General features: G+C 39.1%; 1 protein-coding gene across 11 annotated transcripts in view; it reads right to left on the bottom strand.

Moving 5' to 3' along the window:
• The window catches only part of B4GALT6 (beta-1,4-galactosyltransferase 6), an 89,141-nt gene that overhangs the window by 57,855 nt on the left and 17,366 nt on the right, over window positions 1–13,920 (bottom strand). For all 11 annotated transcript variants that reach the window (XR_003211077.2, XR_012380057.1, XR_012380056.1 and 8 more), the window contains exons 2-3: window positions 8,980–9,096; window positions 2,773–2,886 (exon numbers count right to left, since the gene is read on the bottom strand). Coding sequence is in view for 2 of the 11 variants with exons in the window: in XM_025886397.2 (XP_025742182.1) it covers window positions 2,773–2,886; window positions 8,980–9,096 (231 nt within the window). In the remaining 9 variants the exon portion in view is untranslated. The remainder of the gene's footprint in view (window positions 1–2,772; window positions 2,887–8,979; window positions 9,097–13,920) is intronic.

Raw genomic sequence — 13,920 nt, 5'->3', positions numbered from 1 at the left:
ACAGGGTTGGTGCCGGACCCAAAGCCGGGAGCCCATGAGGAGGCCTTCTGTGACAATGTGACAAGCTGGCTCACCAAACCAGCATGGTTCTCTCTGGTGAAGAACGCAAGACTGATGGAAGCAGTGACAAGGAAGAGTAGCCCCAGGACATTCAGAGAAAAGGCAGCACCCAGCAGCCCTGACACGACCTCACTAGGACTAGCACTACTGGGACAGGAGCAATTACGAGTTATGGGCCTGGAGGAGGACAGGGCAAGTAGGAAGGCCTGGCAGGCAGATGCTTTTAAACAGAGTTTAATTAGTACCCATAAAGCAGTAATTACGAAAATGGCAACTACACCAAGAACAGAAAGATTTCCTAAAACTATAAATCCTTGAATATGGAAATTATGAAAATGAAATTATTGTAACCAATATTTCAACAGAACGTTACTTAGTGGTTTCAGTCCTGCACAGACAAAAACATTCATTTTTAGAAAACCAAGGCTACAATAACAAAGTAATGGCATACACAGCCACAAAAATCACAGCTTCCTTCTCTACTTATAAGACAGCAAAGAGACAGCAAGATTAGAAGCCACTGAGAATTTTTTTTAAATACCCATGCCCCGTCAGGTTAATAAAATCACTTAGGGGGTGGGACCAAGAATTATAAAAGTTGCCCAGGTTCAGTAGAGCCAGGATCTATTCTAGATCAGCGGGTCTCAAAGTGTGGCCTAAGGGTGACTAGCACCTAGGAACTCGTTAGAAATGAAGATTCTCAGACTCTCCTCGAGATCTACAGAGTCTGAAACTCCGACAATGGAGCATAACAATCTGTATTTTAAAAGACTACCCAGCTGATTCTGATGTACCCCAAAATTTGAGAACCATGGACTTGGATGACAATGAAAGGTGACTCTTTTTGATTATAGCTATAGAATGTCAACAACTTACCAACAATAAACTGAAAAAAAATCCTACAAGTGACAGGTGAAGGCTAATTTCCTCAATAAAGAATACTCGTGTAAAGACATGAAAAACACATTCAGATACTACTTTAGAACCCAAGGGTAAACAAGCAATTCACAAGGATGTTCATTTAAATTTTAATTATATAAAAATTAACATGCAAGCTTATATAGAAAGCGTGTGCTTAAAATTAGGGGAGGGAATATACAAAGGACAAAATGCCAGAATGCAAGCCCTGCAGCTTCAAAGCAGTTACAGCGGGCTTTTCAATGAGGACGCATTGTCTTCATAATTTTGAAAAAAATACACATTTAAAATTCACTATCTTGATCTCTATCCCATATTATACACAAAAGTTAAATACAGGGACGCCTGGGTGGCTCAGTCGGGTAAGCATCTGCCTTCGGCTCAGGTCATGATCTCAGGGTCCTGGGATGGAGCCCCATGTTGGAAAAGCCTGCTTCTCCCTCTCCCTCTGCCCCACTCGTGCATGCTCTCTCTCTAGTGCTCATTCTCTCTCAAATAAATTTAAAAAATCTTTAAAAAAATGGTAAAATTGTTAGAAGGAAATAAGAGTATTTGTATGGACTTTAAGTAATAAGGAAAGCTTTCTTAAGACCAAAAAGCAAAAACTTTAAATAACATCACTGATACACTTGGAAACACTATAACCTTAAACTTCTATAAAAGATTCCATAAACAAAATGAAAAGACAAGCCAGGGACTTTGAAAAGCTGTTACACCACATACAGCAGACAATAGGTCACTGTTGGAATATATGTAAAGAACTTCCATCAATTAATATGAAAACCTAATTAACTAAGATGGAACTGATAAAGCACACGACTGAGTCACAGGAGAGAAAATGCAAAACTACTCACAAACACATCAAAAGTTACTGGAGGGGTGCCTGGCTGGTTCAGTCGGTTAAGTGTCTGACTCTTGATTTTGGCTCAGGTCCTGATCTCAGGGTCATGAGATGGAGCCCCTGCGTAGCATCTGGCTCAGCGCTCAGTGGGGAGTCTGCTGGAGATTCTCTCTCCCTCTCCCTCTACCCCTCCCCCTACTTGTGCTCTGCTCACTCTCTCTCTAAAATAAATAAATCTTAAAAAAAAAAAAAGCTATTTGAACCCACTAGTAATAAGAAAGGTGAAAATTCAAACAACGAGATATCACTTTTTATCTAACAGATTAGAAAAAATATTTTTATCAGATTAGCAAAAATTTTAAAGTCCATCCACATCAACATGGTACATTCAAGCTTTGCTGTTGGGGATATAAACTGGTCCAGCTGCTTTGGTGCTAAACCAAGCCAGCCTATATAGCAACTCCAGTTCTAAGTCTGAACCCCCAAACACATATGCACCACATGCAGAGAACCCTGTACCCCGCTGCTCCCTATAACAGTACTTTGTGGTAGCAAAAGAGTTGAAATAACCTAAATTTCCATCAGTAGAGAAAAAGGTAATTGAAATGTGGTACATTTATTCAAAGATGTACTATACAGTAGCTAAAAAAAATAAATAGATCCGTGTATCAAAAAGCAAGCAACTTATAAAAAGAATTATAATTTTAAGACCATTTATATAAATTCTTAAAACCTTTGCAGCATTAAAATTTTCTATCTAACCATCTATTTATGTAAAAAATAATTTTAAAATAACCTGTAAGAATACATATCAAACTCACAACAGAGGTTACACGCTACGTAACATGAACATTAGCAGTAATGATCTGAGCGTGGTGTGCTCAAACCATGTGGTTTTTATTATTTTATTATAACACAAGCAAAGAGTTAAGTCAAAATTAAATGACACTTACGCATATAAGGCAGTTTCTCTGGGCAGGGTAGATATGGTGAATATGTGAAGTTTTCCGGAAGATATGTTGTTGTTTGAACAAGATAATCACTTGAATTATTGCCTTCAGGATAATCTTGGAGAGAGAGGAAAGAAGTTACAACCAAAAAACTGCCTTTTGCTTTGCTCCTAGTATGAAATATGTCACTATCACTGTCAGAAGACCTGCAATATGCAATCTACAGAGGTACTTAAAAGCAATTATCTATAAAGAACCAGAAAAAAGCAAACGCAGCTGCAGAGGCTACTCTCCCATTCACCCTTCACTGCTACTGGAAAGGACCTCTCAGCATGATTTCCCAAGGGAACTCGGGGACAAGTCTAGAGAGCAGCCTGGACTCGTTTATGCACACATACAGAGCAGGCTCATCTGCAACCCTATGAGAACACCTGCTCCCATCCCTCCCCCCAGCTGAGCAAGATCAAAAGGGACTGGGAAAGTACACCAGGGAATCCCCTCCACTATCAATGGCCAAGGGTATCCTGGGTGACCACAGAGCTACAGCACAATGTTTCTAGTAAGCACCAGGTTGAGGGGTGGGAGTAATGTTTTCTCACCACCCTACACTTAAGAACGAGATTTACCCACTCAACTTCCGTAACGCAGTCTGTTTTAAATCTTTAAGTTCCCAACTCATAGGCTGCAGTCCCTGGGGAGCCCTGAGCTGTGTATTACATTAGGTCCCTCATCTTTAGATACTGCAAGTTTTACGGCATGGAGGGCACTGGTTAGAGCGCCACAATCAAACGTGGAGTTCAAATCCTTGCTCCGACATGCACGAGCTTTGTGGCACAGGGCAAGACGATGTAGTTTCTCTTCTCTGCTTACCGCATATAGCCATTTTCAGATTTCCATAAGAGAAATGCACAAATTGCTTAGAACAATCCCGGGCCCATATACCTATTCAATGGCTGGAGCTCTGAGCGACTGGTTCAGAGCCGTGCACATGACTTAACCCAGGACATTCAGAACCTTAGAAATTTTGAACTTGGAACCAAAAAGCTCATGTTTCAGCCCTTTCTGGAACAAGGTTCTGAGATGCAAGTCTGAGAACCATGACCAGCCAGTTTCCTCTATGTCAGAGGAAGCCAAAGAGAATGAGACCAACGTGCAGTAAGAGACAAGACATGGAAACAGCTGATTAAACGAGTGTCTGTGTCCTGGATCATAAACCACGTACCCACAGGAAATGAAGCTCTAGCAGACACTTTAGGAAAATGCAAAGGCATCCTTTCAACCTCGGTAATCTGCTCTGTTGATGGAGTTATTCCTATCTGAACTGGTCTGCAGGCAGAGATAAGAAAGAGAACAGGCATATGACTTGAAAGAGAGGCCTGTCTGCCAGTGACCAGCAAGCGAAAGGCGAAAGGTAAAAATCACACACCTTACTACACTGTAAAAGCTAAACCCTCTCCCTAGGGAAAGATGGTAGAATCCTGGCAATTGAATATGAAGTATATGAGAAGAGTCAAAGAACACTAAACACTGACCCTGCAAACCTTCTGCCTGACATAGATATTCACTATCATCAAAATGGACTTGACAGGGGGTGCAGCCTGGGCTCTAGGGCGGCACTTCCAAGCGAAGGCACGCCTGCTGGAAGGGACCCTGCAGAGGCTGCTATGCAGATGGTAAGGGGTTCTGGTACCAATGAGGAGACAGAAGCTGGAGGAGAAGGTCCAATTCCAAAGGACTGCATGGAAATCCCAGTTATGAATTTGGCAGGGCATGGGGAAGGTTTTAAGATAAGTGTATTTATTGCCAGGAAACCCCAAGATGATAAGGAGGGCCAAATGATGTACAACCGCTAAGGCCTATTCCAGGAAATGGGAAAGTGGGAAAGCCCCAGGGACAGAATTCTCCCAAGAGCTCTCTCCAGAGCAGCCCTAGAAAGCACTTCACAGGAAAATCCTCCAAGCCAAAGGGGTGGGGGCGTTCAGTGGACAGTAATTGTTTTGTAAGCCCAGGGACACACCAAGAGCATAGCGACCCCTCTAGTAGTCCATACTCTGTATGGCCCCCATATACATCTGAAAGATTTTTTAAAGATACTGAACATAAAATAAGTGTAAGTCCATTAAAGTTCTGATTCTTTCCTTAAGATGCTTTTTAAAAATATATCTAGATATAAATCAAATTTCAAGTTATATTCAAAAAATTTTTCTGCATTTATGGGGACTCCTACTATATTAGGTAGACAGTATAGTCCATGCATTTGTAGGCTCTAAAAACAGAAGATAAATAAGGTTGTCCCTGGCCTTTATGTATTCTGAAGGTTCATTTTCTTATAATCCTGAGGCAGATAAATATTAACATTCTCAAAATTCTCAAGTATTTCTTAATGTCATGTAGATAACTTTAGATAAGAGTATTTTCTTATTTCACATAATTTATTATTTCTTGTAATAAATGTTTGGGCCCCTTCTCTTAGGCATATGCTATGATTCTACAAATCTACATCCAACTCACAGAAATTGTAAGCTCTCTAGACATTTCTGCAAAACAAACTGTTAACAGAAGTTCCCCCTGGGGAGGCTGGTGGCAGCAGAAGACCTAGAGGACTGTTTCACTTTTTATTTTAGTGCTAGAATGACTGAGTCTTTTACAAGAGAATCCATGTATCACTTTGATCAGTTTTTAAAGGACTAAATTAAAAAAAAAAAAAAACTCAAAGACATGGAATAACAGTATATTCACTTCCTTTAAATACAAAGTTTTGGACCTAAACGTGTTATTCTTGGCTAAATCATTACAAATAATCGTAAGAATCAACTCACTGCCAGACTTACAGAAAAGTCTCTGCATTCCTTGGGTACTGTGTCCAGTGGTGCTTATGTCATCCCAGTGTATTATGTGTAAGTCTATCCATTCACCCCTGCCACTAGTCTGAATACCTCTTTTTTTAAATCAAATTGCCTTTGATTTCCAGTATCTAACAAAGTATCTACAACATGGTAAAAACTTACTGTAAATGAACACTTCACAACTGATCATTCAGCCAACAATAATTTAAGCTTTTGGAGACTACACTACAATAAACCCACAAAATCATTATTCCCACAAAAGTGCTTGGGTCCATCAAGTATAACCACTGCTTTCAAAACCAGGAGTTTTAAAAGGTTATGCATGATAGATGCATTTGAGACAGATCTGCCACAACTGCTTTAAAATGTAGACATTATTTCATCTAATGAATGGATGGACGAAAACACAATGAGTTCTGGGCCCCCAGAACTTCTTCCTCTTTTCTAGAGCCACACCTGAAGAAAAGAGAAACACAGAATGAAAACTGCTGGACAGGTCCCCTCCTCAGCTCTCACTGGAACTTATATCACTTATAGGAAAAGGAGAATTGCACCAAATTGGACTCTCAAGGGCTTTGTTCTTCCTGCAAAGGGCAGCTTAAAACAGGTCCAGAAACTCAGTGAGAATTCTACTCTGTTTACCCCTGGCTTGCTGTGTCAGTCTGGCAGTGTCTGAGGATTTGGACCGCACAGCCATCAAACGAGGAAGTGTGCTCGGCTACTTCTAACCAACCTACCAGTTCTAACACTGCATGACCCTTATCATCTGCTTCGGTAATTATTCACTGATTACATCTTGTTTCCTTAATTTGACTAACTCCATAGCTACAAGGCAAAGCATCATTTGATTATAAGAGTATGTGATTTCTTTGCAAAAATATTATATGTAGTATCTATTTACACTTGGTGCTTCAGAAAGTCAGGTACAAGATTAAAAACCCCTTTTTGAAATCAAATGTACTTAGAAATATCACAACCTATTGCCATCAAGTGTTAAATTTTAAATGAGCCAGTACATGTTAATCAAGTCTCCCCTAGAGTTCAATTAGCTCTTAGTACCTTATTGGCCATTATCTCCTTGTTGACAGATTATACCTATATAAGTCTGTGCAGAAATAAACAACTGCATTATAAGTAACTATGTATGCTTCCAACTCTCTCAAAGCCTTGAGATCCTCATACAAAGGGAGGATGTTCTTCTTAATGCTGTGTCTCCAAGTATCTAGGTAAGAGTACTGACTACATAAATTGTTCAATATACATGAACACAGCAGAGTCTCACAGTTGCCTACTCAAACTCCATTTTCCCTTTCTCCTTAGGTAACAGAACCCCAATTTCATTCAAAGCACCAGTGTACCCAGCTCAAAGACTGTAATTTACAGTCCCTACAACAAAGTCCTGGCCAATGTAATGGAAGCAGAAATACCATGTGAAACTTCTGGGAAGTCTCCTTAAAAGGGTCCCTCTGTTCTTCTCTCTTCCTTTCCTCCTCCTTACTAACCCAAGTACAAACAGAAAGACTGGAGCCCCACAACAACTTTCGAAGACTATAAAACTCCATGACAGAGCAGAAGATGGAAGGCGTGTGGAGACTTTCTCCACCACGGCCCCAGACATCCAACTTGCGGCTCTCTTTTACATTAGCACATAGTCTCATGGGCTTAAGCTGCTGCAGCCAGGACTCTCTTACAACCAAACCTAATTCCTAGCTGATGGACTATCTCCTGAGAACAGTTTTACCACCAGTAAAGGAACCATGAGAAAAGTTTTCAAAGGTTCATAAAAGTAAGCCAACTCTAATCAAAGTAGGTAGTGGTTGTTTGGTCAGTACTGAAACTATGAGTTGGTAAGGGGAAAAGAGAATTTCCCTTTTTCTTGTCTTCCAGTTGTGGGGTATAGGTCGGGGGGAGAGTTTGTCTTGACCTAGTAATCAATTCTCCTAATCAAGCTCAACTGAGTTCCCACATAAAACTTATTCATCCCCCAGGAAAGGAACTCAATTATGCACAGATGTCCCACACTCCCTTATACGAATACAATAATCTAAGGATGCTGAGTATTTCTGTTCAGTTGAGTGAACTTTTAATGAACACTTTCACAATCAACTTATTCAACCAGGACAAGTCCTGAAGAAGCTTTTATAATGTTTAAACTGCTCCTAACATCGACCTACTATTCCAAAGACCAATTAAAGCAGAAGACCAATTAATGAAATTTTTACAATACTATTAAAATATCAGGTACAATGAAATTCTTTCTAAAAGAAATTTTTTTCAACTTAAAGGGAGAAAACAAGAGTGTTTTGATTTGTGGCATCATAAAACAAATCAGGCAAATGACCAGAATGGATTTTGCAGAAGCATGTGCGAAATTAAATTAAGAATCAATTTGATACAGTCGTGAATTTTTAGAAGGGTAAACTATTACTTACCTTAACATACATTTTAAGAAAAAATATCTATGGTTGGCAGATAGGGGCTTCCCATTAGTAGTGTGTGTGTGTGCGTGTGTGTGTCTGTGTGTGTATCTGTCATTTACAGTGGCACAATGGCGAAATGTTGACAGGAATGAAATCTTTAACTGTTTAAAATGAGAATAGAGAGGATGCAAGAAGTGACAACCAGTTACTGAAACCTTTAAGTAACATCTAATAACACTTCAGGAGACACTGCAGAAACACTGCCCCATGGGAAGCTGAGCATTCTTAAATGGTAGTTCAATCTATCTGCATCAATTCTGCCTTCATTCAATCACTACTTTGGCCTATTATATGGTTTTAACCTCACGTGATTCTGATGGACACTATATTTCCAGATAATATTTTTAAAAGACAAGAGCAGCTACGGATTTCCACTTTTATATAATTTCTCCTTAAGCCCCCTAAAAAGGCCATAAAATTATTAAGAATCTTCTATAATTAAAAACAGTAAGTATTTCCTAAACATAGTTGGAAAAACATTTTAGGAGTTAGAATGGGCATAAAGAGAGATGGCAGAATGACTAATATGGATAAATTTTTCTCTTTGTGGTTGATTTTTCTTAACTATGACAGGGGAATTGAAAAAAGCACAAGCTGCTTTTTGTATTTTATGTTTGCAGGAATTAACTTTAAAATAAAGAATTAACTTAAGTATCTTTGGACAAAACACCCATCACCTCGGTGAGAACACCTTTACATATCCTAAAACATGGAAAGCCCTGGCTCAAGCAGTAAAGGAATGTCCCAGGACGCTCAGGAGGGGATACCTTTAACAGGAAGGCGTCTTAGAGGCAGACCCAGGGCCTGAGAGACGGGGGGGCTTACTTTTGCCTACAAAGGTAAAGAGTAGAAACAAAGGACGCTTAAGAAGCAAGCAATCTTACCTGTGCCATTGAGGGTAGTGTTTTTATTTGTGTAGAGCCTGATCATATGCCCTATTGTTTTCACATTTTCTCTCAACATTATTCCTCGAGCTTGTACCATGAAGAGATATGTGTTGGCTACAAAGAAAAGAGAAAATATCATAACTCAGTAAGCTTTTCTTTAATAAAATAATATTCAGACTGGGTAACTGTCCAATAAACCCAAACTGACTCAATTAGCATGTCCAAAGGGAAAACAGAAATATAAAATGACTATTTCCCATTATCAAAAACTTATAAAAACAGGGGTGCCTGGCGAGCTCAGGCAGAAGAGCATGCAACTCTTGATCTTGGGGTTGCAAGTTTCAGCCTCATGTTGGGTGCAGAGATTTCCTAAAAAAAATAAAATCTAAAAAAAAAAAAGAAACCAAAAAAACAAACTTGTAAAACTTTTTTAAAACAATAAAAATGAAAAATTCAAGTAGTAAAATCCATCAAATAGAATGAGACTAAATGAATATCATAATGAATTCCTTTATCCATAAGTGATTTTCTACCATAAAATATACTTACAAATTTCAAAAAGGCATTTTATTGCAAATATACAATCATATAGTATACTTTCTCTAATTCCATATTAACTCCCTCAAATCCAAAACTCCACAAGGGCAAGGATTCCTTATCTAATAGTAAATATATCATAAATCACCCTAATATCTAGTATAAATATGAATCTTGCAATGATCTTGTAAATTCTCAGTGTGTTTGGGGAAGGAGAGTTAGGGGGCAGAATGACCTAGAATCACTATCTATTTTGGTAATTTCTCTCCGCTGAGTTAATTACTTAGAAGTTTTACACTCCCTTTCAGTCACAAATCCACCTACCAGGATTGTAAAAGCAGACAAAATCAAAATCAATGTGTATTTTCAAGTTGGTACATTTAATTCTTTGTGCTAAGTGCTTCAAAACTAGGCCCCTAATTTCTTGCTTTGGGAGAAACTGGTAAATTGCCAAAGACGACAAACATCTCTGCCTCTTGAGATGCTAGGACTCCTCAAAGCAGCTCAGAGGAATCAAAAGATCCTTTCTTTCTCGGTGCTGATCCTGCGAGCACAACGCCTAACTCTGGACAGCTTGCTGAATCTCAGTTCCCTCACCTAAGAAGTCGGTATTGCATTAGGTGTTCCCTAACGGCCTTTCTACTCTCAATTCTCCAAGCATACAGCCAAAAAATCATAAACTCCACTCATTCAAGAGGAGGAAGATCATTTTCATGGCAAAACCAAAAAACTGCAAGTCTCAGTTAAGGACTTTCAATTTTAAAATAAGCTGCCCCTGAACACTGTAATGACACTCTCAAAAAATGAATGTTAAATTAAAAAATCTCAAATGCCAACTAATTTTCTGGGCCCTGCTCTACTTCCTTGAGATGCTACAGAGAGATAAGCAAAATGTGATGTTTACTACCACCTTTCCCATTTTTTAAAAGATTTTATTTCCTTATTTAAGGGAGAGTGAAAGAGAGAGAGAGAGTGAGTGCACAGGCACGAGTTGGGGGCGGAGCAGAGGGAGAGGGAGAAGCAGGCCCCCCGCTGAGCAGAAAACCTGATGAGGGGCTCCATCCCCAGAACCCCAAGATTATAACCTGAGCTGAAGGCAGATGCTTAACTGCTTAACCGCCTAACTGACCGAGCCACTCAGGCACCCCTCTCCTTTGCCATTTTTATGTAAATTTTAACTTACTCAAAGTACAAAAGACAGAATAAATAAAACTAATACAGAAGCAGAGTACAGTAACACTTCCCCTTTTACAGTCAATCCATAACAGAGAAAACAACAGAAATCCAAGCTTCAAATAAGTTTTAACCTCAATCATTTTTAAGAGTATGTCTACATCCTCTCTAGAAAGCAGTCCTATAATTAGATATAACTTGTTTAGGTTTAAATTTATCACACCAATGGGGCTACAAATAAATACAAGCTTTTATTACATTTTTGCTCTTGAGTGGACTTTTAAGAGAAAGAAGAAAAGAGACAAAGTGAAAAATGAAAACAAAAAGAACAGCCAACCCAAAATGTAGGAAAACATTCAGTAAAAGCCAACTAAGATTAGCAAAAGCCAAGATATAAAATTCAACTGAAATGATGCAGGGAAAACCATCAAATAGAAAACTAATGCCTACTGGTTTACAACACCTTGGATCATTGAATCCTAAAGTTATATATGAAATTTGTTCTCAGTGATCTATTATCTTGTAACATTTTTTTCTGCACCAAACCGTAGAGAGGACCTATCATGGGGCAGCAGAACTAAGCAGCTGGAAACAATACTGGTCCAAGCAAGGATCTGCTAGGTAAGAATATCAGCGCACTTCCATGTGTCCTGGAAACGGAATTTTTAACACACCTACTCATATAAAGAATATTGTCTGACATCGTGAAGCCAAGTCAGATTTAAGCAGCAAAGAAAAGATCTGGTATAGAAAAGAATCATCAAAGTCAAATTATCCTAAAAACTTCCAAAACATGTAACAAACCTGTTACAGGAAAAAAAAAATGACTGATGGCAACTGTGACAATGGTGAACCATTTACCAAAAGAATGCATTTACTATTCATTAGATGGATGGAGATAAAATTAAGGAATGCAAGACACTAAGCTCTCCAAAATGAGAATCTATTAGTTTATTTTAAATCATTCACAGCTAACGGAGTTACATTCCTTAGGTTAATGGTCCTCATGGGTTTAATCCCTAAAGATCAAAACCCATTAGGGAATGAAGCTGTTTTGTTTAAATAAAGTCCTTGTTAACAGGAAGAATGCAATGTGTCCAAGTATTGCAAGGCACACTAACCTAGCATGAGAATGGTTCCAACTGTCTGATTTCTAAACACCCTAAACTGTTAACCCACACTCAAATAACTGTATGACCGCTAATTACCATTAATATAAAATGTAACGTCTTATTGGCAAGCCAGCAAGTTAGAGGAAATCTTTGTCTAAAATTTCTATTCCAAGTAAAAGAAATTGCATTTCAGAAAACAGGGAAATCTTTCTCAGCTTTGCCCTTTGGTACTGAGACAACGCAGAAATACACTAAAAACTACCACTGCTTAATTAAAATCATGCCCTGTTCTCTAATCTAGTTAATTTGCTATACGCCCCTGCTTTGTGAGACATAAATTTAACTTATTTACCTAGGTCTGCTTCTGGGCGGTGGGGGATACCTACAACTTATTAAAAAAAAAAAAAAAAACTCAAAAATCAAGTTTACAACAGCTTCTAGGCATCCTACCCTGGGTTTGTGAGGTAAGCGATTTATGAACTTGCCTTGTTCTCCGCTTAAGAAAACTAAGGAATGCACTTGCTAGTACTGTGTCTCCCCATCCCTTTCCACATCCAGCTTTGTTCAGTGAAAAAAGTATCCCAGCAAGGAGAATGTGACAGTCTGCACTGATCTAGAAAGCTTTCCTGAGCTTCAAAGGCCTCAGACACAACATGCCCCTGGTCCCAATACTATGATACACTGCCGCAGGTCCGTTAACAAAAAGTAATCCAGTGAGGAGATTTTGAGAGGGAGATTATGTTGGATAGGTACATTGGAAGTGCAGGACTGGAGCTACGAAAGAAGGGCAAGAAATACAATTTGGGGTGACATCCATATAAGAGTGGGAACTATGGTGGTGAATTACCATAAGGAAAAATTATCCAGAAAAGGTATAAGAAAGTGAAGTTCAAATACATGAAAAGAGACCACAAAGAGGGTCACAAAGATAAAAGGCCCCAAGATGAATTAGTCTGAGCTTGAACACAGTGAAGAAGAGGAAGTCGTCAACCATATCAAACACCATGGAGGCTACAAAGGCTAAAAAATAAGAGCTTAAAAAAATAAACCACTAATACTTGGTGCATACTCTTTGCCAGGCATCCTTAGAAGAGCTTTACATATACTAACCTAATTAATCCTTACAAGCAACCCTATAATGGTAGGTACTAATATTATTCCCATTTTACAGATAAAGAAATTGGAACATGGAGTTAAGTAGCTTGCTCAAGGTCACATAGTTATTAGCTGGTGGTGGAGCCAGAATTCAAACGCCCCAGCGGTCAAGATTTTTACGACCATACAATGTAGCCTCTTAAAAATACTGTTAGGAGATGACTGTCAATCTTTAAAAGAAGAGTTTTTGGAAAGCAATGGAAACAAAAGGCAAGTAGGAAAGAGTAAAGTGGATAGTGACAAAGTAAAAGCAATTTTAAGAGAAGTGAGAGCAAGGCCAAGGAAGTTTTTTTTTTAGACAGGAGAAATCTGAGCATGACTGTGGCCTAAGAAGAGGGAAGAAAGGGTAAATTTAAACTTAAGGCACTGGAAGAAATAGGAGGAAGGATGGAAAAGAACACTTCCAACAAGGGGACAGCATAAGCAGAGGCTCTGGGGTGCACGGGTGCACAGCACATCCAGGAGTAAACAATCTGACTTGAGTAGAGTTTGGCAGCAGTGAAAAATAATTTGTAAAGGTCTAAGTGGATGGATGGTGTGAAAGAACAGGAGAAAAGAGGGGAGAGGACTTGAGGTCATTGTGAAGATGAGAGGCAATGTCAACAATAGTGAGAAAGTGCCAGAAGGATAAGGTTAGAAGACTATAGTCTGGAGAGATGCAAGGGAGAGCGGATCACAACTACGAGGACCTGACGTGGCCACACAAGGGAGGATGGAAGACACGACCAGACTGCCTGACAGCCACCAACAGGAACATCCGTGGAGGACGAAGTGGGGCGGGAAAGTCCTGAACTGAGCACAGGCTTACCTAAGAGACACTGCAGTTCTGCTGCAGACCACCACAAGAAAGCACATATTGCAGTAAGTCAAGTCAAATAAATGTTTTAATTTCCCAGTGCATATAAAAGTTTACGCTATAGTCTATCAGGTGTGCAACAGCATTATGTCTTCAAAAGCAATG

Source organism: Callorhinus ursinus, unplaced genomic scaffold (assembly GCF_003265705.2).
Source record: "Callorhinus ursinus isolate GAN/ISIS: 27379988/994484 unplaced genomic scaffold, GSC_fseal_2.0 scaffold11, whole genome shotgun sequence".
Lineage (NCBI taxonomy): Eukaryota > Metazoa > Chordata > Mammalia > Carnivora > Otariidae > Callorhinus > Callorhinus ursinus.
Note: the sequence above shows the minus strand (reverse complement) of the source record. Positions and strands in the feature narration are given on the sequence as shown.